The sequence below is a fragment of the Apus apus genome, chromosome 1 (assembly GCF_020740795.1).
Source record: "Apus apus isolate bApuApu2 chromosome 1, bApuApu2.pri.cur, whole genome shotgun sequence".
NCBI classification, from domain to species: Eukaryota; Metazoa; Chordata; class Aves; order Apodiformes; family Apodidae; genus Apus; species Apus apus.
Window position 1 is genome coordinate 68378653 of NC_067282.1, and position 24023 is coordinate 68402675.

At 48.9% G+C, this 24023-nt stretch overlaps 1 protein-coding gene across 3 annotated transcripts in view; it reads right to left on the reverse strand.

The window, feature by feature from the left end:
- Positions 1-14448: 14448 nt before the first annotated feature.
- LSAMP (limbic system associated membrane protein) overlaps positions 14449-24023 on the reverse strand; it is a 1031747-nt gene continuing 1022172 nt past the window's right edge. For all 3 annotated transcript variants that reach the window (XM_051623572.1, XM_051623564.1, XM_051623582.1), the window contains one exon: positions 14449-15141. In XM_051623572.1, coding sequence (XP_051479532.1) covers positions 15044-15141 — 98 coding nt within the window. In that variant the 3' untranslated portion in view covers positions 14449-15043. The remainder of the gene's footprint in view (positions 15142-24023) is intronic.

The window sequence follows — 24023 nt, forward strand, 5'->3', positions numbered from 1 at the left end:
AGCAACAAGAAATTTTTAGAACTATATTAAACTCTGTGCATGATTCCGATTTAGTAGTAAGAGCAAAGTGACATTTGAGCTGATATTCCATTATCCTGTTTGCAGAACACTCTAATAGCATCTCCATTCATAAAACAGCTCAGCTATTAGTGTTGATCTGTTTGTTTTGCTCTGGAGCAGTGTTCAACATGCAGTGGATTTGCCTTCCTGCATAATTCTGTGTCTTGGAAAGGGACACCACCTTCCCAAGCTGCCAGCCTTGTATTTTTGTGATGGATCTTGGGAATGTATCCTCTCAGTGATGCATTATTTCATATGGGCAAACCTCTTTGTGAACACTTGGTCGGCTGTGTTTCTTTTCCCATCTTCTGGACTAGTATAGAGGCATGTGGGCAGATAGGAAATGAAAAGAGAGAAAACACAGAAAGCAGTGCTAGGAAATGACAGGGGCTGGGGAGGGAGGCTCATTTTCTGTTTCCACCTGACCAGGTCCCAGTGACCCATTACAAGTGCATGACTTGCCCAGGTTTGCAGAAGTCAGGGTATGCAGTCTCACCAGAGAGCTGCAACGCCTCTCCCACTAAGCCTGGCTTGAACTAGAAATCCTTTGTTCTCTTTGCCTCTGCCCTCACTCGCAGAGCCAGGCTGCACAGCCAACACCCAGGCAACTGCGGAGCATCTGCCTGTGCTTGGGGAGGGATGAGTTTCCAGCCTGTCACAAGAAGGGTTCTAGCTGCACCCAGTACTGAAAAATTCATCCCTTCTTGTTGGAAATTGCAATGATTTGCGTTACTGATATTTTCTTAGCACCTCTGCAAGGTGAATGCAAAATGCTGTCAAATCCAAGGGTATCATTTTACCCCTGCTTTCTGGTGGCATAATAGATAAATCGTCCTTCACAGTGAGTTCAGCCTGATTTGTCTCCCTTCTCTACTCCCTTCCTATCAGATACTGCAGCACCTCAACCTCCTTTCCTGTCCCTAAGCTCCTGCAAGACGTGCAGCTACTTCCAGGCAGCCTCTTTCTAAACCACTGTCAAGTTACTAAGCAGCTGAGATAAAAGGTTCCCACCTTCATAAATAATCAATGTGGGCCAAATGGCTCGTGCTTGCTCAACAAAATCATGCACTAGAAACAGAAATGGAAGAGACAAACACTATCCCTGCAAGGAGGTTAACTACCTAACACAAATAAAGCTGGAAATGAGATTCTAATGACAGAGAAGCAAGCGAGTAAGAGCAGAAAAGAGGGGAGCTTGAGCACCCATTCAACACTTCCCTATGCAGCCACACTTCTTTTATCTGTTCATGAAGTGTCTGGAGACTGGCTTCAGTTTTAGCTAATTTGCTCATTACAAGGAAATGACTAGAGCAGCCTGGTCCCTGCCAGCACACTCCAGCCCCTGGGTGAGGCTCAGCCTCTGCCTTGGCAGAGTCCCACTGCCTGTGCTGCTGATGGGTTTGCCCACAGTTGGTTGCTGGCACTGGAGGGCTGTAGGTGTGCAACCATCATCAGAGGGACCAGTGAGCCCAGCGTCAGGGGTCCCATTGGAGGCACAAGTTGAACACAGAGCAGTCAGCTCAGGTAGCCCTTCTCAAGAGCTGCCTCTTCTGCTTGATGAGCAGCTCAGTTAAACAGGACGTCCAGTGAATTTAATTTCTAGGTCAAGATTGTCCTTATGGGACACTATGACTTCAAGACTCCAGGGCAGATCATAGCATCAAATCTCAGCCTGTCTTCATAGGATGGATGCTCCAGTCCTTTGATCATCTGCCACATGTCATACCTGTTATTTTCCTCCGTGGCACCTGTCAAGGGCACAGTCCCATTACTATGTGACATGGGTGAATCCTTCCTGTTTGATAGGTTCTGCATATAATATCTTGGATGTAGATGAGCTCACTAACCAACACAGCAGAGTCGCTGGTGTCAGTATATCAATGCTGTTTTTCACCACGTGGGTATCTGGCCCTTAAAGGAGGTGCCTGTGCCTGGAACCAAAATTGCATGGGAAGTGCAGTTACCTTTTCAGGTTACTTGGTGCCCTTGGGTGAGCACAAATAGGCCATTGTGCTATTTTTCTTGGGCTTATTCACAAGCACTGGTAATGAGTGTATATGGAAAAAACCAAAACTCACCATGGTCGATTCATCACCAAGTAACCTCTCACAGCAAGCTGGTGCCATCCTCTTGAAGTGGGGCTACAGCCAGTGCAATGAGTCAGGTCTGTAACTGTTAGCTCAGGAGGGATCAATAAAGACTTTAGGCAGGTACTAGTCTATATCTGCTATGAATCCCTACTGCTTGTAAGCACTGGGGAGAAACTCCCATCACAGCAGGAGTCTTGGCAAAGTCCCATGCTGTAGGCTTCCCACTTCCTAAATTACTGCATTGCTTTGACTGGCTGGACACACAGATCCTTACTGCACAGGCTCCCTCCTCATAACACATCTCCCCCTCCCACCCTTGACAAGCTTATGTCTCTTAGGGCAAGAGGTACTAGGCTAAAAACCAACCACAAGTCACAGAGACAGAGCAGGAGAACAGAGTGGCACTGCCAGTGTGTTTCAGGGATGTGCAGGGAAAGAGTTCAGCAGTTCATTCAGTGAAATTGCCCAACTGGCTGAGGAAGGGAACTATTCCCTCTGGTATACAAGCAAAAAACATCTTACACAGCTGCTGTCTTTGTGCCCCAAGTCAAAATCCCCCTGACCCTAATTGTGATAAGGCCATGCCAGTTTCTCAGACTGTCACATGAAGCTGAGCACAATGTCAGCTTTTGGCCACCAACGTAGTGATGACTTCCTACTCCTGTTTGCCTTTGCTGCAGACCTTCTCTGTTTGTTGCAGATAAGAAATTAAAAAGGTGGGAGGGAGAATATCATCAAAGCAGATTCACCATCCTGCCCTGAAGAAATGTTTTCTCATCTCTAGTATTTATATAAGAGCGAGGGGATCACTAAAGGGCAGGGAAAGAGATCTCTGAGGGTACAGATGAGCAAGGGAGTGTTCTGGAGCACTGATTCCTTGGAAGATAAAATTTCATTGCTACCAAGTTAATCTCCTGAGCTTCTTATTGCTATTTTGTCTCATTCAGTGACTCTTGAAATGAGTTTCCATTTGTCTGTCTGGTGCTAATTTTCCCTCATTCTGTGGCTTTGCAGCCATCATTAGAGGCACTAAGTGCTTCCATTGTCTTTTTTTCCACTCTATTCAGTCACTCTCCTTAGTGCCTGTTGGTTTGTTAACTTGCTATCCTTCAGTTGCAATCAGGTCCTGTTAGTCTGAACTGGCTGCCTCAGGATGCCCCATCCCTCCACTGCCTGAGGACACATGGCTGCCTGGGGCAGGGGGCCAGGGAACTGCTTTAGAGGTTTAGTGGGGCACTTGGCAGTGATGGGTTAATGGTTGGACCTGATAATCTTAAAGGTCCTTTCCAACCAAAATTATTCTATATTTGTTGTCTTTCCTTTTATCTATTTCAATTACCCAATGGGGGTAACAAAAGCAGAGCAGGAGGGCTTTGGACAGCATTGCAAATGTCCTCTGAGTCTGCTGTCCTTGCCCTGATGCTGATCAAGGGACCAGTTGGAGCCAGGAGCTGGCTCTTAGCTGCTGGGTCCTTAGAGACAGGTGCTCAATTATGCCCCTGGGGAAGCAAATTCTTCTCTGCAGCCTACAGCACAAACCCTCATGTCTTCTCCAGAAGCCTCAGGCCCCCAGCCACACCAGGAGGTGCAGATCCCTAGAGAGATGCCCCCCTACATCACCCTCAAGCAGACAGCAGCCCAAGGCCACACTTGCACATGCATCCCTCCTGCAGCCGTGTGCTGCCAGATCGCACCACCCATATATCCAGAGACCCAGCTGCCTCCTTGTATGACCTAGCTTATCTTGTTATTTGCTGCAGGCTCTGGCACCTCTAGGAGCTCTTTGTGTGCTGCCTGCTGGATGGCAGTGGAAGGGTGCTGGCTGCCAGGCAGCCAAGTGGAGCCAGGGCTCCTACCATCACTCTGTAAGAGGACCTCCTTCTTCTCTGCCAGGACCCCTGGTGGTTCCTCTGCCTCTGCATGACACCGAGAAAAGGAGGGTTTGAAGGTGGAATACATCCAGGTCAGAGGTGAAGCCCAGCTGGTGTCAAAGCTTGTTCCCATGGCCATTTCAGCTTGCTCACTTGCCAAATGTTCACTTGCCCGCGGTCTGGGATGGGGTGGGTTGCAAGGACTACCCCAGCAGACTCTTTGCTGCAAGATCCTTGCTTTCTGTGCTGCCATATCTCTCGGCCTCAAAACAAAACAACTTCTCTCATAACGACGTGCAACTTTTGATCCTGACTCTGTCACTGGCTGCAGTGAGGATTAGACCATCATTCCCCATGGAAATGTTGATGCTAGACAAAGTGCATGGCTTCAGTGCTGGGAGGGGAACCCAGCAGCCAAGGAAGAGGCAACAGCAGATCAGTGGAGAGGTATCATTTCCAAACCAAGCCTAAAGGGAGCCTTGCTGCCCTCCAACCCTGTAACACTGAGCTCTGCAGCTCTCATCTGGCAGAGTAGCATTAGTCTTGTGCAGTGTTTTGCATTTTAGTTGTAATATTTTAAAAGACCTAAAATCAGGTTTATTACAAAGGTTATTGGAATGCATGACTGCTCTATTCTGCATTTTAAATAGCACCTTCCTCTATGTGAAAAATGGTTCAAGCATGAACTCACTTGACTTCGTGGTCATTGTATGATTTTTAAGCTAATGACAGCACTTCTGAAGAGGAAGTAGCAAATATTCTACAAACTGTACGCTATGAAAAAATTAGTAATCAGAAAGCACTGTATAAAACTCATACTGTCCAGCCTGTTCCCAAGTTTTTACAAGTACCACACCTGCCATGTGTGGACAGAGTTTGTAACACAGGTGACAGATCAGTAACAAGGTGTTAAGTACAGGGATCTCTCTGGAAGCAAGTAATTGCAATTTTCAGCTCTCATAGGTATCCAATGTCAGAGCAACTAAAAGATGCCCCATGCTTCTGGGAAGCTTGGGTCTGGATTTTATGAGAAGTTGTGACATTTATAGCCCAGTCTTAAGTGTCACATTTTGAGAAATCCTATGAAAAAAAAAAAAGAGTCCCCATTTCACACCTCAAGCATCACAATATGGTGTCTCTAAGACAAATACACTGCCTTGGTATTCCAGCTGCTGATGGGCACAGGTGACAAGTCCTGTCAATCTTAATAGTGCCAACCAGTGCACAGTTGTGGCAAATCTGATCAGGTGTTTCATCCATTGCAGTTTATCACTCTAAATCCATCTTTCTGATTGTTCTGACAATGCCTGCTTTAGATAGCCAAAGCCAGTCTTGGCTCAACTGCAAGGTGGTTTTACGGATGCACATTTTTCCTGTGGCCTTAAACTCATTTCCATAACCCTTAAACTCATTTCCAATTAGCCATGTTTGAACACAGTTCTCCAGTGAGGAAAGCTGAAGGACAGAGTCCTCAGAACATCTCATCACTTTTCTTACTCTTCCAGAAGTCTGAGTTATATAAGTGCCAAGAATTTACATCCTCATTTACCTGTAGGTTGGCATCACTGCTAGTAATTTCCTATGTACCTTTTCCAGTGACAATGGGGTACATCTAATAACTGCTGTTACAGATACAGAAAGCCCTTCATGGTAGTAGATGCAGCAATTAATGCTAATGAGGCTGCTGTTAGCAAGTAATACTATTGGTGTTATGCTCACGTCTCACCAAATGCAAAGCTTCAGTTTGCTAAGCAGATGCCAGTGTTAACAGCCAAATTCTCTTCCCACGGATAAGTTAGTGTTAGTTAAATGTACCATTAAAAACAACCATTTAAAATGTTAATGAAAAGTGAGGTTGTGCTTGCCAGGGTTTTTCTTGTCTTCTTTTTAGTCTCAGCTTTAAGGTAGTGGAGGCAAAAAGGCATAGATGGCTTTTCCAGGTATGCTCAGAGCAGACACTGAGGTGGAGTCTTGGTAGCACTGGTGGCATCCAAGTACAGCAACAGAAATGTGGTTTGTTTTCACCTCAGTGACTGGCCAGTAAAGCTCAGTACTGACCCATACAGCTCACTGACACCCCAGCTCAGGTGTCCCCCCCTCATCAGCTCTGCCTGTGGCCCCCATACCCTGCAAACCCCCAGCTCTCCCAGAGCCATGGAAGAGAATGACAGAGACTGAGGAGTCATAATAGATGTAGATGATCTTTAAGGTCCCTTCCAACCCAAACCATTCTGTTATTCTGTAGTTAATAAATCCCTTCTTCTTGGTCTTGAACAGTAAAGGTGTGCTAAGCACTAGTCACCATCATGGTCACAGTCCTGCTTATGCCTAGTGCTTACTGACATAGATCTGCTTAGCACACTGTGCTGAGCTTCTGGCAGCAGGTTTTATTTAATTTCATGCAATTGATGAAACAAATCTGTACTCTACTGAAAATCAGGCTTTCATTTTCCTATGTGTTATGTTCCACAAAGATAAACCTTTTCATAGAATACACCCCTGGTTTGTACGTAGGTCTTGAGTCTCTGCTCCAGTGAACTGTAAATAGGCAGAAGAGGAGAAGGTAGAAGGTGAAACATAGGCAGTGAAGGAACCACACAGATGCTGGGCAGTGCAGACCCAGAAATAAGCTGCCCTGTTTTTTCATGTTCCAGCAGTGTGAGAAGATGAGACCCCCTGCCTTGCTCTAAGCTTTCCCATGGCTCGAGCTGAGGCTGGGCTCAGCTCACACCATTGGACAGCCATTGGAGTGACTTGGCTGTCCTGGACTCTGCGTCCCTCATACTTACCATGCTGAGATATCCCAGGTGCTGCTTTCTTGCTTTCCTCTTTCACCATACTCCTTTGATCTCACTTCTTGGTGTATTTGCCCCTTTGTCCTTGTTTTCTTGTGAACTTGCCCTGGTTACTCTGCTTCCCCTCCCGCTCAACTCTCTTTCTTCTAACTTGTTGTTTTCATTCTTGTCTGTGCCTGTGGAACAAAGAGTCCTGCCCCTCTTCCCCTTGTCCTGGCTGCCTTGGGTCCTATCCCAGGCCCTCTCCCCTCTCCCTTCCCCTGTCTTCCCTCTCCCTCCTTGACATAAACCCTGGTGTTACCAGTGCTGTGTCCTGCTCTGTTTTCTTAGCCAGCTTTTGCAGCCTCCTTCCCCACTGGTCTCCTCCCTCTCCATCATTGTGGTCTCTTTTGATGCTCCTCTCCCATGTTCGCCTGTGCTGTTCAACCTGCTTCCTTGCTCTTCCCTTCCTGGGACTGCAACCCCAATCCTGATCTGTACCTGTACAAACACATACACACACAATAATCAAAAGACAAGCCCTGGCTTCAGGGTTGGACACTGCAGTTCCACCCATCCTCCGTAGCCCTCCTCTCCTGGCAGGCCCAATTCACACCTAGTTAGAGCCCACCTGCTCCCTTCTCCTCCAGGCACTGCCACCCCAGGAGACGGTCTACTAGGGGTGATACAGTACCCTCAGCCCCAGGTCACTTGCCCCTGCCAAGGAAGATAAGGGAAGGGGCAACATGGCCCATGGCCCCTGGGTGGGGTGGGAAGTCATCACTAGACATGATCAGAGAGAAGCCAAGGAAGGGAGGGGAAATGAAGAAACATTACCTCCTTTTCACGTTTATTTAATTTTTGTATTTTTTTGTATCTTTTTTTAAGATCACAGAAGAGCAGAGCATTCATACATGTAAAGAAACAGAAACGAGATAACAGAAGTTAAATACATTGAGAAAAGAAAAAATAAAAAGCTTCTTCTTCTTTTTTTTTTTTAATTTTTTTTCCTATCACTGGATTTTGTTCATTCATTTGTTGGGTTGTTTCGCTTTTTTTGATTGGTTCTTTTACACACACACTTGCGATTTTAGAATTTTCTTCCACAGAGCTAGTTCCAAAAACAAACCAATGGCAAAAAATAAAATGGCCGCTTTCTCGTTTCATTAAAGAGAAGTTCAGCTCATGTCTACAGTGCTGGGGAAAAATATATATAAAGATATAGATATATATATATATTTATATGTATATAACACTGTTAATGAGGAGAGTTCTAACCACCCCACCATGTAGCAAGAAGAAGGGACTGGCCTTCATTCTCAAGGTCGAGGGGATGAATCTTGGCTCCAGCTGGGAATGTTGAAAGATTCTGGGAGGTGATGGTGGCACTGTGGAGGCAGGGTCCTGCTCTTGGCCCTCTCCTCCCTTTCCTGGTGCACACATGTGCTCCTGCTTGCACGGGCATAGGCACCCAGGTGCTTTCTCCTGGTTTCCTTGGGTGGTCACCACGTAGCAGTGTGGGCAGACAGAGCCATTGCTGGCAGCAAATGGAGGGTTGTGTCTGGCTGCATGTGTGATGGAGGGCAAGAGAAAGGAGAGCACTTGTGTGGTAGCCGTGAGGACTACTGTAGCATGTGTGTGGTGGAGGTCACAGGGGCCTGCACTGTGTGCCTGTACGTGGCCAAAATGGGGAGCAAACATCATCCTTTTCAGAGAAGGGCAGCCCTGCTTGGGAGATGCCCTGCTCACTGGCTGGCTCCTAGGTGAGCTTGCTCCTTGACTCCATCCATGGCCCATATGTTATCTATATGTCTGTTCCTGGGGCTCAGCTGGAGCTGCCACAGTCTCACACTGCACGGCTCACCGAGGCCCAAGTCAGCATGCTGTGCATGCCCCAGGGGGGCCAGAAGGTGAGCGCTGGATACACTGGCAGCACAGGCAGGGAAGGCAGGTCCTGCCGTACCTGGGAACGGCCCTTCTTGGATGCAATCTCTGCCTCTACTCCAGTGGTGCTGCCCTGCTGGGCATGCAGTCCCCATCCTTGCTGCAGCGGTGCCCTCCTGACCTGCACTGCCCCTTCCTCCTCTGCTGCCTGGGCACTTCTACAAGGCTTGCAGGGAGGCCAAGCCACCATGGCACCAGCTAACCTGAGCCTGCAACAAGTCAAGGGTCCTTTGCATGCCCCCTGTCTGGGCTGATTAGGAGAGCTGCTCCTCTTTCCTAAGCCCTGCCTTGGCTGGTCTCCTTGCCTCACACATCACCCCAAGCTACAGAGATGGAAAGGACTATTCCAACATATCCTCACCAAGCTGACTTCTGCTTTCCTGTTATGGTGACTGAATAAACAAGCAAACACTGTATATTGCCCTAATGGGAGCCAACCATCAAGCAAAATTTGGGGGGACTGTAGGAGCTGCCTGAACATCCTTCTAGCAAGTTACAGGAAGGAAAAGAGAAAGAGGTTTTAATGGTGTGACACAGCTTTTAGTCAGCAGGAGACATGCAGTTAAAAAAAAATATTTTCTGGGCATCCTGCTGGAAATCAAGCTGCTCCAAGACCAGTGCTGAGAGGCCATGGTCTCCTTGCTGGTGAACCTGGGAATGCTGCACATGGACAATGGCCAGCAGTCATCTCTGCTCTTTTCCACTAGCATCATATCTTGGAAATTATCATCCAGTTTCTCCATCGCTTCCCTGCCTAAGGTTCTGCTCTTTCCATGGGACGGTTTGCTCTCAGCATCCCTGACTTGAGAAGTTTTGTGCACTCAAGTCAGAGAAGCAGTAAGATTGTGCACCTTTAGAAGAGAGCGAGAGAAAACTGCTCACTCCCCCCAACGTCTTCTCCATAGGGCTGTCTTGGTTAGTCATCCTTGCTGTCAGCTGCTACATCACATCAAGCACCATGATGATTTGGAGCGCAGGTCAGTGTGCTTGGAGAAGAGGAAGTGGAGGTGTGAAAGGGGTTGAGAGAAGAGCTGTTTCCCTGTGCCCATAGATTCCCTCATCAGGGAAGGGTGAAGTGGTAAAGCACTGCACAAAGCTTGAGCTGAAACATCACCTGGGTCCAACTTCCCAGATCCTTTTCCCCGAATGTTCTTGAATGATCAGGACTTGCTGCTGCTTCCCCAAATTCCTTCTAACTGTGCAGCTTCCACTCAGCCTGGAGACCATGCAGTTATTTACTTGGTCTATGCTATGAGCTTGGTCTTTCAAAATGAGGTTGCTCAGACAGGTGGCTTGGGACTCATTGTCTGACTGTACCTGGAGCTAAGAAGAGCTGGTGGGGCTTGGGTATATTTTGACCAAAACTGGAGCAAGCAGCAGTACACAAGAGATCTGCCCAAGTGGTGAACAGTCAGTGAGTGAGAAAGGTGTGCAGACAAAGACTAACTCTTGACACAATGCATGTCACCAATGAAATCTTCATGAATGGCACGTTAACATGCACTTGGTGCTAGCATGGGGTGACACAACTTCACTGATGAAGAAAGCGGGGGTCGGGGAGAGGGAGTAGGAGGGGAGTGCATCACTGAGCAACAAACCCTCAAGCTGTGGGGCTGCAAACAAAGAAAAATGAACACAAATGCCAATATACAGGGGCTGGCTGATGCGTCCCACATCGCCCTTCCCAGCCGTTCAGAGACAGGCGTCTGCTTCCTTTTCCATCCGACCAGACACAAGCTCCAAGCAACATGCTGCAGTCATGCATGGAGTTCATGTGGCTTGGGGTGGCTGCATTTCTCCCAGCTAGTCCCTTTCAGAAAGACTTGCCTTCGCCCCTCCTCTTGGTCATCTGAAAACAGTTAGAAATCTGCTACCAAGTATGGGCCCATGTATTAAATCTAGGTCTTTGTTCCTCTGCTTGGACATTACCAGACATTTCATGTAACTCTTGTAATATTTACAAACCAGTAGAAGAAATACTTTTTTTTTAAAACTTTTTTTTTTTTTCATTTTGTTCATTTCTTTTTATAACACTAAATGTTAATCTCCATCAATCAAACACAATTACACTGACAAGCTCAAGGAACTGGTGTCCCATTCCAAACTCCCATCTCCCCCAGTACCCAAACGGTTAAGAGGCAGCAGGAAGCAAAAGCACAGCTTTTTGGGAAGATAGCAACATGAACAGTGAGGTGAGGAGGAGAAACAGCTTCAGAGAAAAGGCCTGAGACATGATAAAACCCTTTGCAACATTTCTGTCCAAGGGTGGAGGGGAGAAAGAGAAGGGGGGAAAAGTGTTTGACTTTGCCTGTGTTCTCTACATTCCTCTGGGGTCTCTCAACACATGCTTTGAGCAATCCCTGCTCGAGCTCAGGAGAAATGGGGATGTTCACAGCATCCCGTGACACAGGCAGCAGCTCGCAGGATTAGCTGCTCAGACTAAATTAAGCTCCAGCCTCCCCCAGCCCTCCAAGGAACAGACAGGGCCAGGACTGGGGCTCCCATCACTGCTCCAGATAACAGACATACTTGACATTTGTGTCTCTTCCCAGGCAGGTCTGCAAATAACTGGCTTTAGCCCTGTTTCAATGCCACGCGATGGAGGCACAGATCTCTTGCAGGCAAGACCAGATCCCAGCACCAGAGTTGTGGCTGTTTCCTCTAGCTAATAGGCAGATAGCTTCAAAAGATGGGTGTATGGTTTTTAGTAATTCTTTCCCTTCAACGATAAGCCTCTGTTTCTTCACAACTAGCAAAACATCCCTTCAACAAAACTCCTTCAACCCAAAAAATACGTGAGACAATGAAGTGCCAGGACTTGTGGCCACCACCACACCATAGGGCTCTGATCTGTATGAACCCAGTGCCTAGGAATGACCCTGCAGGGAGAAGCACACATGCGGAGGACGACACACAGGACAGACCTTACAACAGAAACCAGGCTGACATTGAAGAGAAGCCTTAACCTAAAGGAAACAGTGAGCTTGATCCAGCCCTTAGGAAGAGCCTGTGACAGCAAGTGACTGCAGGGTGTCCACCTTCTCACAATAAGCCTGCAACAGTAAATCCAGGCACAGGATCAGCACCGAGAAATGGCAGGGATGTGATGTTCTACCTCACGCCAGTGTGCTGGAGAGGGTGCAGCTCTGGCTTCTGGGATCAGCATAAGCTCACATCTCTACCAGGAGTATGGAGAGCCCTCTAGCAGCAGAAAATCTGGAGTTGTTACTAAGACACTGAATGACACAGCCCTCCCGAGAGGAAGGCACGAGGATAGGGTGTCTGAATTCTCCGAAGGTAACAAGGCATGTTTTCCCCTGGGCACACCTGTCTCCACAGGAGATGCACAAGTCCCATCAATGGCCACCCTGTCTCAGAAGAGGGGAGACATCCCTTGATGCCTTGGGTGGATTTCAAGCACCAGGTGCCCAGCTCTTGCACCAAGGCACAAACACCCCCCAGGTATGGCTTTGGGGCCTGGAGAAGCTGGGGGAGTATAATTTACCACCATCCAAATCCACAGCAGATCAATAGCTATTCTGACATCACCTAAACTTCAACTTCTGGTGTCTCTCTTTAATATTTCCTCGCTCATTCTGGCTGCCTGCAAGGAGCCTTTGACTGCCTGCTTAATTGCCTGCCTGCTGCTGCCTGAAACAGCTGAGCTCAGCACAAATGAGGCAGTCACTGGCAGTGCCGCAGCACAAGGTGAAAGCTGCGCTGAGCTGCAGGGAGAGGCCTTGGTGAGCGTGCCCCAGCCGTGCTAAGACTGGGACAGGCTTACAGGCAGCAATTCCCACTTTCCTTCCTGGCAGGGGACCAGCCGGTGGGTATCTCCTCCCACACACCGCAGTGCTGCAAGCCCAAGCTCTTTGCTCCTTGCCTTCAAGAGCGTGTGGACAGGGCTGCCAAGTGTGCAGCTGCTGCGCTGCTTCACAGGGCAAAAACAAGAAAGCAAACTTGCTGGTGCTTGAAAGCCCAGTGGTGACCAGTACCTGTAGAACATTGTACTGTTGTGGGATTGTCACTCAACTTGTGTGGGCTAACTGAAGTTCCTCCATGCACATCCCTCCACCCCCAAAAACCAAGTAGCTATCTGATAAAGCCTGTGTTTTATCATCTTTGCCGCTGTGAATGCTAGGGCTCATGACTGGCCAGGACACACAAGAGTCTTCTCCACACTGCCCCTGACCACATGCACTGCAGCCACTGCAGCGTGTGACTGCTGATTTACCCTCACCCACTTGCTCTGGCTCCTGCAGCAGACCTGTTGCTGGCAGTTTCCAGCTTCCACTCAGAATTTTCTTAGCCCTGTTTCTCACAGCCTGTTCTCTCCTTCTTCTTCTCATCACTCAGGAGCCACTGGGGTATCTCCTGTTGGCAACTCTGTGTGTGATTCCACCATGGGAAGGGTGATGGCAAGGGACAGCCCTCTTCAGTAAGACTTTCATATGAGAAAAGAGCAAGGGGAATTCTGCTGCCTACTTCTTTGCTGCACCACTTTAAGCTCTTTCTGTATAATCCCAGGATTTTGGACCTGACATTTGGTTTTCTTCTTACATTCACAGGTCCTGGACATTTTCTGACCCAAGTTGTTTCAAATGTTGAATTTGCCAAGTGAGCTTTGTAGTAGCAGTGGTGTACAATACACACACACACACACACACACACATTCACCCTTGTATAGCATGTTTTTCGTTTTATAACAGGGAGGACAGTAAGAACAACAACAAAAAAGGGTATTGGCTCTATTTTTGCATGATTACCAAAATGGTTAGGAATGACCAGATCATGGTTTTCACATTGAGGCATTGTTCCTATGCAGACACTATACCTACAGGAATGGCTGCTCAGTGATGTCCAAGGTCTCATCACTTGTATCCCACAAACCCAGCCTCCCCTCCCCAAAAGAAGTGGGCAGCCTCACCCTGCACTCAGTAGTGCTGCAGGCCCATCACGGTTTCTTCTGCTTATACCAATGCACGTGTGTGCACACCCTCGTGTGTGTGCACACCCTCGTGTGTCTGCAAGCACTCGTGCATAGCAGGGGCTGCTGTGCTGGTACTTGAAGGCTGAGAGCCAGACAGGTTGCAGGTGGGAGAGGAAAAAAAGGCTGAACAAGGGTGCAGGCTGACTCTTGCAAGCATAGTGGCCAGGGGTCAAAAAGCCAGTGCAGACACCAGAGAGGGGACACCATGGGAACCTGTGTTGCAGCTGCCCCTCTTTCCTTACCCCTCTTCTCTGCCTGAGCAATCTCTCAGCACCTTGTCTCACAGTTACAAGGCAGGACGTTATCTACAGCAGGATGAGCATATGTACACATGGACTGTTCCTTTTGCATGCTTAGAGAGAGCAAGAGAAAGAGAGAGAGAAGACGGAGCGAGAGCCACACGTACACGCATGCACGCACACAGGCATACACAGGAGAAAGAGAAAGACATCTGGTCAAATTGAGGGGGGAGAGGAAGAGGATTAAAAAAAAAAGTATGTTTTCAGTAGAGTTGACACAGCTTTAGTTCAGGCCAGCAAGCATGATGTTGCATGAAGAAGGAGATGGGAAAGAAGGAGTTTAACAAGGGCTGGGTTCACAGGAGAGCAGGGTGACGTGAAGAGAGGAAGGGGTTCTTCACAGGACACCAGTGTGCAGAGAGCTTCAGGTGACTTGCTCTGGTTTGTGGCTTTTTTTTTTTTCTTTTACTTTTTAGTTTCTTTGTTTCCAAAATTATGAACTGACTGAGCATCAACTCACAAAAATGACCCAGGGCATCCAAAAAGTTAAGTGGCTATAGACACCGAAGCAAAGACCTCTTTCTGCAAATAAAGAAAGAGGAGGAGGGAAGGAAGGTTAGTGAGTATGGAAAAGAGGAAGGAGGAGAGAAAAGAAAAAGGATCTTCTGTTCGATTGGCTTTGCAGGTTTTGTTGGACTGTTTACATTGCAGCATCCTCCGGCGACACGATCCTTGCTGGTGCCCCATTCTCTCCCTCGCTTTGTGTTGCCTCCTAGACAGTGAGTGACTTGACAGCCGGCTTGTCAGGTTTCAGATTAAATGGTGCTGAGTCGTCTTTGCTGTAATTTTTCCTCTCCCCCCTCTTCACTCCTGTACACACAAAATTTGTGAAAGAAACAGTCCTCTCTCTCTCTTTCTCTCTCTCTCTCCTCCCCCCGTTTTCTCTCTCCCCTCTCTTCGCTCTGTCTCCTGTATAACGCGTTTTGTTTTGTGTGTTGTTGTTGTTGTCGTCGTGTTGGTTTTTTTAATTATTATTATTATTATTATTATTAATTATTTTTAATTCTGATTTGTATTAACATTTGCTGAGTAGGCAGAGCAGGGACGCTGCCAGCAGCCACAGTGGGACGGCCAAACTCATGGAGCCGTTGTCTACTCTCCCCGTGCCGGGTCCTGCAGGGTGCGAGAAGGGAGAGAAAAAAGGACAAAGATTATACGTGGTTGGGAAAGAGGCAGGTAAAACAGGAACATGGTGCTTTGCTCCCGAGCTGCTCCTGCTTAGGTGAGCCTCCATCCAGCCTAGCTGCAGGCTCCTGCCCACCAGCTCCTCAGCATCCATCCCTCCTACCCAATGCTCCACCAGCGTGATGGTCCTCTTGAAGCAACACCCATGCTGGAGAAACAGGGTCTGGAACACCAGGGAAGGCTCAGCTGACCCCGTCTCATCCCTTCCTGTGCCTCCCAACCCCATCCTGTCCTTTGCTGTGCCTCCAGCTGGGAGCCACTGACCACCTGGGGCAGGAGCACAGCTCAGATCTTGGCACAGTGCAGATCCTGGCCACCAGCCCTGTGCCACACCACCCCACTCCACCACCTTCCCAGCAGTGGCCCTGGGATGGCGGGGCTCCTTGGAATTCTGCACAGTGGCCAGTGCCTGTCTGAAGCCAGACACCAGCTCCGTGGGGGCTGATTCATCATAGCAGTCCAATCAATAAAACATGGGCCCAGCCTCCCCTCCCAGGGGCTGCACCGCAATTATTTCTTTCTTAATCAGAGTGGAAGAAGGCTTTGCTGTCATGTTTATGGCCCTGTGGCAGGACACCTATGGGGCGAGGGTGTGGCTGTGCCAGGGAGGTCGATTTTTCCTGGGGGTGGGAAATGCACTTGCATGCTTGTGTGCACGCATGTACGAGGGTCTGCGGGAGGGGGCAGGGAGGAACGCTCTGCCGCAGCAACAAATAACGCTCCGGGAATATTCAATGCTGACACTCCTGACATCTTCTCCTTCATCCTCTCACATACGGGTTCCCTTTTCCGGATGGCTTTAAAGGCTGTTTTAAATTCACCCTGCCATACCTAAACCTTGGCAGCCTTTTCTTTACAGTGAGGCATGGAGGTGTACATGGCAATGGATTCGTAAATGCATGCTCATCATGCATATGTACATTTATATGTATATGTACACATGCATGGACATGTACCACATGTGCCATTGCTCCCTCTCACAAGATGTGGAGTTTACCAGGCAAAAAGCCCCCCATCTGCTGGGGAAAGCATGGGTGCTACAGGCTTGCTGTGCAGCACAGTTGCTATTAAATTCTAGCTAGTGACTAAAAGGCAGCAAATCCAAGAAAGATGTCCCCAGAGCCCCTGAAATTCTGTAGTACTTTCATTTGTGTGATTTCTTCCTAATGTAGCCCATTACTTACTAGCTCAGCTGTTTGTGCCCCAATTTTATTATTTCATTATTAAGTAAGTCTCTGCTGAATAGTGTGGAAAATTTATATTCCATCTATGGCTTATGTTTTTTTTTCAGTTAGTCCTTGCACATATTTTGTGGCTTGTCACAAAGATCCTGCAACACTGTGTTTTCACTCCTTATTTGGGTGACAGGAATTCATTTCCCCCTCTGAGCTCTGGATGAAGACTAAGTTCAGCTACTGCACTTACCTGACCTGTGTTTCAGAGAAAACATCTTTTTTAGGCTGAAATAATTGCAAGGGAGCTATTTGGGACACCATTTGCACCCCACAACTGGCAGTGAAGCCCAACACATGACTCCTCCAGCCCAGCAAATAATCAAGAACACACTAGGCAAGGCCATGCTTGGCCTTGTCTGGGCACTCCTGCTTTAACAGGTAAGTACATGGCTCAGGGTTTGTAGGCTTGGGGTGGGGTGGGCAGACAGGGGTATGGTATGGTAAGGAGATGAGCTTCTGCAATACCTAGGTATAAGGGAGGACACACAAAGCATGCTGTGATGTAGGACTTGGGAGAGGGTCACACCAGCTCCTGCTCTGCTTGAGCTTGTGTGCAAAAGCTTGAGGATATCCAACAAAACAAGAGTCCCATCTCCAAAGCTGAAAAAAGGTGCAAGTTATATGTCCACAGGTTTGCCTGCTCAGGTCCCTGCAATGTGCCAGTGAGGTGGTGGGGCTGGCTACAGAAGCCTCTCCATGTACAGTCCTCATCACCTTCTGCAGAACACCACATGCTAATTCCAGCAGTTGCTTGCACCTATGGGCTCTGTGTAGCTGTGCAGTGCCAGGCAGTGGGTTAAGCTAACAGGGAGGCTTGGGATCCACTGTGGGTAAAGCTGCTGCAGGCCCTGCACATAACCCCAGGGGCTGCATGCAACCTCTGTGTCTTACAGCAGAACTAGCTAAAGTACATGCCACCTATGCTACATTTACTGTCACTACCCTCCTAAGTACACCACATACATGCAAACTTTTTAAGCTGGAAGAGGGGAGATTTAGGTTACACATTAGGAAGAAATTCTTCACTCTGAGGGTGGTGGGGCACTGGAACAGGCTGCCTAGGGAAGTTGTGGCTGCCCCCTCCCTGGGAAGCAACCAAGGCCAGGTTGGATGGGGCTTTGAGCAGCCTGATCTAGTGGGAGGTGTCCCTGCCCATGCAGGCGGATTGGATCTAGAGGATCTTTAAGGTCCCTTCCGACCCAAAGCACTGGATGACTCGGAGCTCACCCGCAGCCCCCGGCTGGGCACACAGGCAGGGCATCCCCCAAGCCCCGCACCCCCTTCCCCCAGCGCCGCAGCAGCGCCCGGTGCTGCGGTCTCCGGCGCCCCCTGGCGGCCGCGCCCCGACACGACCCGCCCGCGCCTCGCACATCCCCGGGGGGACGCGGGGGGACCCAGCCAGAGCCCCGGGCACCCCCTGTAAGCCCCTGAGTAACAGCCAGCCCCTGTCCCTGGGCTCGGAGCTCAGTCACCCCTGCGCCCAGCGAAGCCCGCGCTTCCCGCTGCCAAAAAAAAAAAAAGCCAAAAAGCGGCGACCCTTCCAGCGGGCACAGGAGGCAAACCTGTGGCACTTTTCCTGCTGTCTCCCACTTTCGTAACCTTCAGCCTGTGCCCTGGGAATTTAATCTGCAAGCCACCCTCCCGGGCTAATCATTCCCCTGCAATTTGGCAGCACTGTGAAGTTCCTGACCACACGACAGCTTTCAAGGTTGGGGTTTTTTTTCACTTCAGCCAGGGAAGGAAATTGGCTTTATGATGATGATGAGTTGATATGAATATCTGGCAGCATTTCATAAATAAACCCTTAAGGGGCCCCAGACCCTAAACAGCTGACCGAGTCATATCACATTAATCAAATCAAGAAGGAACAGATTGAAAATTGGCAAGGGCAAAGCAATTGCTCCAAACGGGGGCACATTCAGATACCCAGGGCAGATGGAGGTGGACCCCTGCCACAGTGCCTAGCCATGCTGCAACAGCCTCATGGGACACGGTGCCCCGTGTTTCCAGGGGTTTGTCCATGCCCTGCATTCAGCCTGGGTGATCTGCATTGGTGTCATGGTACGAGGCAGCCTTGGCTGAGATTCAGAGAGCTGGAGCTCTCTCAGGGCTAAAGGGGACCACGTGCAGCTGCCCTCCCACCCCTCGTCCCAAGGAAGGATACCCCTAGCTGCATCCTTAGAATTAATAATGGGGAAAACTGAGCTGTACTACCATGACCTTGCTGCTCCTGTCCACCTGCAGGTAACAGCTCCATGACCCAGGCTCAGAGAAGCTCCACGGGACACCACTGGGGTTTCCCTACTTTCAAAAGGGGAAGTGGAAGGAACAGTGAGGCTGTTCAGCGTGAGTCTTCAGCGATCTTACCTGGTGCCTAAGCCTCCTACTGGAAAACCCTTTCACACAGCAAGAAGGGGAAGAGCAGCTGCCTGCTCCCAGATGCAGTGTTGCTTAGGTGGTGCTGCCAGAGCTTTACCAGCCTCCTGTGCAGAGCCAGTGGCACTCAATACTGCCAAGGTTGCCTGACCTTTCCCAGTACAAGGCCCTGTTTGCTTAGCACTTCACAAGCATCAAAAGGGCAGGTGGAACAATATCATGCTGGGTGTTTGTTTTAGGCTGATTTTATTCTTTTTAAATGGAAAAGAAGCAGCCAAAATACTACTGCTGTGTCTGAAAGCAAGGCTTGAGGAGGAAAAAAAATGTTGATTTTAATTATAAACAAAAAAGCCAGCAACTGTCCCTCAGAACATTTTTCTTCTGCTCTGATGCTTTGGCTCAGAGCCTTGCAACAGTGCAGAGATTTGCTCTTTCAGAAAATGGAAATATCTAGTCAAAACTATCTGACTATAAAACTTCTAGGGAGGGTGTCCCCACAGAATTCACACATCTTAAATGACTTCCCTGGGACCTCCTCAATAGGTCAGTGCTTTGTCCCTTCACAGATTTAGCCCCCCCCCTCCAAACAACTGGTGCAGCTAGGCTTTCTAACACTTGCTTTTCCCAGGAGGGCTGCAGGCTCAGCTACCCTGGGTTTCACTCTAGAGGACATGGGTGTGTGTGATAGTTCACATTGTATAGCTGTAATACTTTGGGTTTGGTTGGTTTGAGGTTGTGTGTGTGATGGCTCATGAACTGCTCCCACTCCTGTGAAGGGTGTAGGGAAAGACATGGCAAGAAGGATGGACAGGTTTGCGTGAGATGGAGGAAGGAGAGGGGGGAAAGCAGGGTGCTGCTTATGTTCACAGCAAACCACAGCAAGACTGCAAAACCAAGAGCTGAGCTGCTCTCTTCCTCAAAACCAGCCTGACTCCAAGAGGAGCATACCACAAGAAAAGACCAGCTCCACTGGGTCAGTCCAAGAGTCTTGTCTAGCCTTCAGTCCTGTCCCCTGAAGATGCATATGGGGGGGGGCAGCCAGGAGCACCTGGCCCACAGGGCATCATACTGGCCTGCCTCAGGTGCTTCAGAGTCAGCCTGAGCCAGTAAATACTGCACTCCTTGACAGACCTATTTTTTCTTCCATGAAATTGTCTGGTAACTTTTGGACTGCCCAAAAACTTCCACAACAACAACCTCCCTCAATTTTTAGGGAGCACAGTGGCAGTCAGGTGCCAGCAGTGGTATTAAATTTTGGTCTTACGTTCTGCTGTGACTTTAGGACCTTAGCATTAACAGAAAACCTGGCATACTGCCCATTACTAATTGCTACCTGAACTGGCTAGATTAAAACTCAGTCACTCCTTGCTCTGCAGTCTCCGCTACTGACTAATAGAGAGCCAGGCTAAGGAAACTGCTTAGTGAGGGAAGAATTAGCTGGCGTGTGTTCAGATCTCCACAGAAAAGAGAGAGATGAGGGGTTTTTTTTGAGGATACTGTTAAGAAAGAAGCCACCCAGTGTCAAGAGACTGGTGGCCACTGAATGCTCAAGCCCTGCATTGCAGAGCTGCGAGTCCCCCCACTAAACTTGGGGCACAGCTATTACTGAGCCCTCAGGGGATGCTACCCAGATGTCTGAAGGGAGCACAGTTCAGTTGTGAGGACTTGGTATGGTCCTGCCCAAGGCCTATGCACAGAAGGTAAGATGGATTGAGGCAGTATGATAAGCCATACACTTGTACCAGTGCAGGGCTATAGTACAGGAAACTACACCAGGGAAGTTCTTCAACTGAACTGGTGCTATGGATGTTCTTGGCTCAGGACACTGAAAAGAGGAAGAGAAGACCAAGAGGAGGAGATGTCAGCCAGGGTGAGGATGGGGAAATACAGGAGCTGGTGTGAGCATGGAGGTAACGAGGATAGGTCCTGGGCGAAGGGGAGATGAAGAGAGGGAATTAAATCCAGATCAGGCAGGGAAGCAGGGATGGTGGAGAGGAGCAGGTACAGGGGAATGATGGCATGTATAGGAAGAGGGACTTAGTGCCAAGAATGCACAGACAAGGAGTCTGCACAGCCCTGCTCAGAACTACAAGCGATAAAATCAGGATTTCTACAGAGCTGTTGGGCACGGATGTGGTGCCGGCCAGCGCTCAAACGCCGACAAGCAGGTATGAAGGAGGGCACGGGCAGTAGGTGAAAAGGCTGCTACGAGCTCTGCCGGGAGCAGGGCTGCCCCTCTGCCCGCCCGGGTGCCCAGCGCAGGCTCCGGGGCTGCCGGCCCCGCACCGCCCGGCCCGCCAGCCCCGCCGCCCCCCGGCAGGCCCGCCCGGCCCCGCGGAGCCGCCGAACCGCGGCTGCCCCGCGAGGTGGCAGCCGAAAGCCACCAAACACCCCGATTCCGGGCGCAGACGGGCCCGCCCCGCCCCGCTGGGCTGGGCATAGCGGGGATGGGCGGTGGCACTCGGGGTTCAGAGGCTTCGCACAGCCGGGGGAAAACCCTGGGCTCCTGCAGCGCAAGCCGCCGCGGGCTTTGCCTCTCGGTAAGGACAGGGTGGCAGCTCCGCATGTCTTTGAGCTGTTTCTGCTCCGGGTAGCCCAACACGGCCCCGCTTCTGTGGGACGGTCTGATCCGCATCCCTCTGCATCTCTCCACAGCCACTATGCAGCAGTATCCTCGGCAAAACCTGCTCTGGGGGGCAGATCTGACCTGCTGGTTGGTCATCCCCGTCAAAAGCAAGACATATATATACCCACTACAGCAGGAAGAAGCAGGGGTTGCACGGAGTGGTGGTAAAGTTTCTAGCCTGTTCTACTTCCTCTGCAGATATTCCCCCTTCTCTACCCTCACTCCCTTCAGTTCCCTTTTGCAATACGATAGCAACGCTGAAGGAGCCTCTGAGAGAGGGGGACAGAGGGCTGTGCCATGCCACATAAGCCTTGCTGGACAAGCACACTAGGTCAGACTGGCAAGCAAATCCTCAAGTTGTCTTGGTTGCACAGAGGCATGCTTCCAAATGCTGGGAGCTTCATGATCACTTCAGCAGAAATTGAACCTATGCCTTTCAAGATGACCAAGGTAGACTTTTAAAAGGGTCATTTGAGATGCAAGCAGAAAGCAGATGTATTTCTGGTCAATACCCGAAAGGGGAAAAAAAAAAATCACCCACCCATCCACATGTTTCACACCCACATTTGCCTGTCTAGAATATTCTGCTGGTTCCTGGGCCTCATCATCTGAGGTAAACCAAAATGAAGACAGGAAAAGAGACGGTGGGTGCCAGTTTTCCCACTTCTTTACATTAGCAAGACTCCAAGGCTTTATATATGTGCTGTGCTGATAGAAGAGAACCCACAGACATTTCAAAGGGCATCAGAAAGCTGTAAGCTCCTTCTTCACTTTGGGGAATCTGCCTTGGGATCCTGTCAAAGAATGTGAGGTAAAACCTGGTGTAAGAGGACAATGAGCCCCCATGAGCTTCTGAATGGAAGTGAGGCCAGAAGGAGGCATGGGACAGGCTAGGAGAACTTGTCTGTGATGGGAATGGGAAAAAAACAACCTCTAAAGGACAAGGGGCAAGGGCAAGAGGATGTGCACCATACAGGTCTCTCTTTTGTCATCTTACTCCCTGGGGCCTGGAGGGGTCTTAGGTTTTACACTTGCCAGGTCCTCTGCAGGAAGTAATTTTTCTAGTCTATTGACTCTCTTGCTAGGGCTTCAGAAGATGAAATCTTTATTGTCATGAAGGCTTAAAAGGGAGGAATACTGTTAATTCCATTTTCAAGGTCATACTTTGAAAGTTATTAATTTCTTTCTTCCAGGGCTTTGCACTCTACTCTGAGGCTTTAGGGATTAGCAGCTTCTACTTACTAGGGTTCATTGGGGCTTTTTTCTTACTGCTTTTCTGTGTCATCCTCTCCCTTCCCCTTTGAGAAGAAGACATGATTTTTCACTCCTGTTCTCAATGCTGGAACTATTTTATTCATTACCTGCATGTACCCCATTCTCACTAAGAGTTCTGCTCCTGTAATTAAGATTTGACTGTGACTGCAGTGGCAATAGGCTGGCTTTTCTAGAGGTGGAAGTACCACTGTGTAAATTCAGGAGGATGCCCTCCAGCAACTCTCCAGCAAGATTAAGGAAATGTCTCTGGTGTCTATCAATCTTAGCACATGGTTTAATGCATTTCAGAATTTGCTCACGCTTTCTTAGCACTGAACAGTTCTTCCCCATGTTTTGGAGCTCATTCATGGTGCACTAAGTACTCATCTATCATACCTCATGTCTTAGTGAAGATTCATCCTGTAATGCAGCGCACCCACCCTTCCCTGAGGTCTAAAGAATAGCCCTGAGACTGTATTTCTCAGTGTCTTTCTGAGAAGGTAGTGGTGTTCAAGAGCTGGCTGCTTACACCACTTATCCTGGAGGTGGCTTACAGTAATCCTGGTCTAGAAGTGAACTGTTATCCTGATCAATGAGGCTGGTGGTAGCTAGATGACCACCTGAGTTGCAAGGTTACACAGAAACTTCTTCACCAGATCTGTCCTGTAGATATCAAAAAGTTCCAAGGTTTCCTCACAGCTGAAAAATTATTCTCCCACCCTTTCAATTTCCCAAGCAGCTGGAGATTTAAAAAAAAACCAAACACCCAACATGTGGCAAGATACTAATACAAAATCAGTTATTTAAAACTGCTTTGTCTTCAAACCATTCAGTGAAGACTCTCATTCTACAAGCAAAGCATCAAAAAAATACATAGCACAGACTTTTTCAAGGTTCATCACAGGGAAGATCTGAACTTCTTCTGCTTTTCTCTTTCCTAGGATACAGCAGTCCTTCCCCTGCTCACCTCTCAAGCAAATGTGTATGGCACAGCAGACAAAAGGTGACACTGGCATGCAGTCTAGTGTCTCAGTAGGGAACAAACAGCTTAGGCCCCCTCACACAGAGCACACACAGCCCTAGGAAGTAGTTTGCTAATTGGAAGCTCTGGAAACTCTTGAAAAATTAATATTTTCATCAGTGTTATGTCTGTCTGTTTACCCACTTCATCCCTGCTATGGTTTTCCAGAAGCTTTACTGGATATTTGGCATAAGAAAGATTTGAGTGGCTTTGAGTAGAAATGAAGGGGGAGGGGTGCACTGAGAGGTGACTGGAAAGGAAACTGGAGCAGAAGAAGAACTAAATGGGGGTGGAGCAT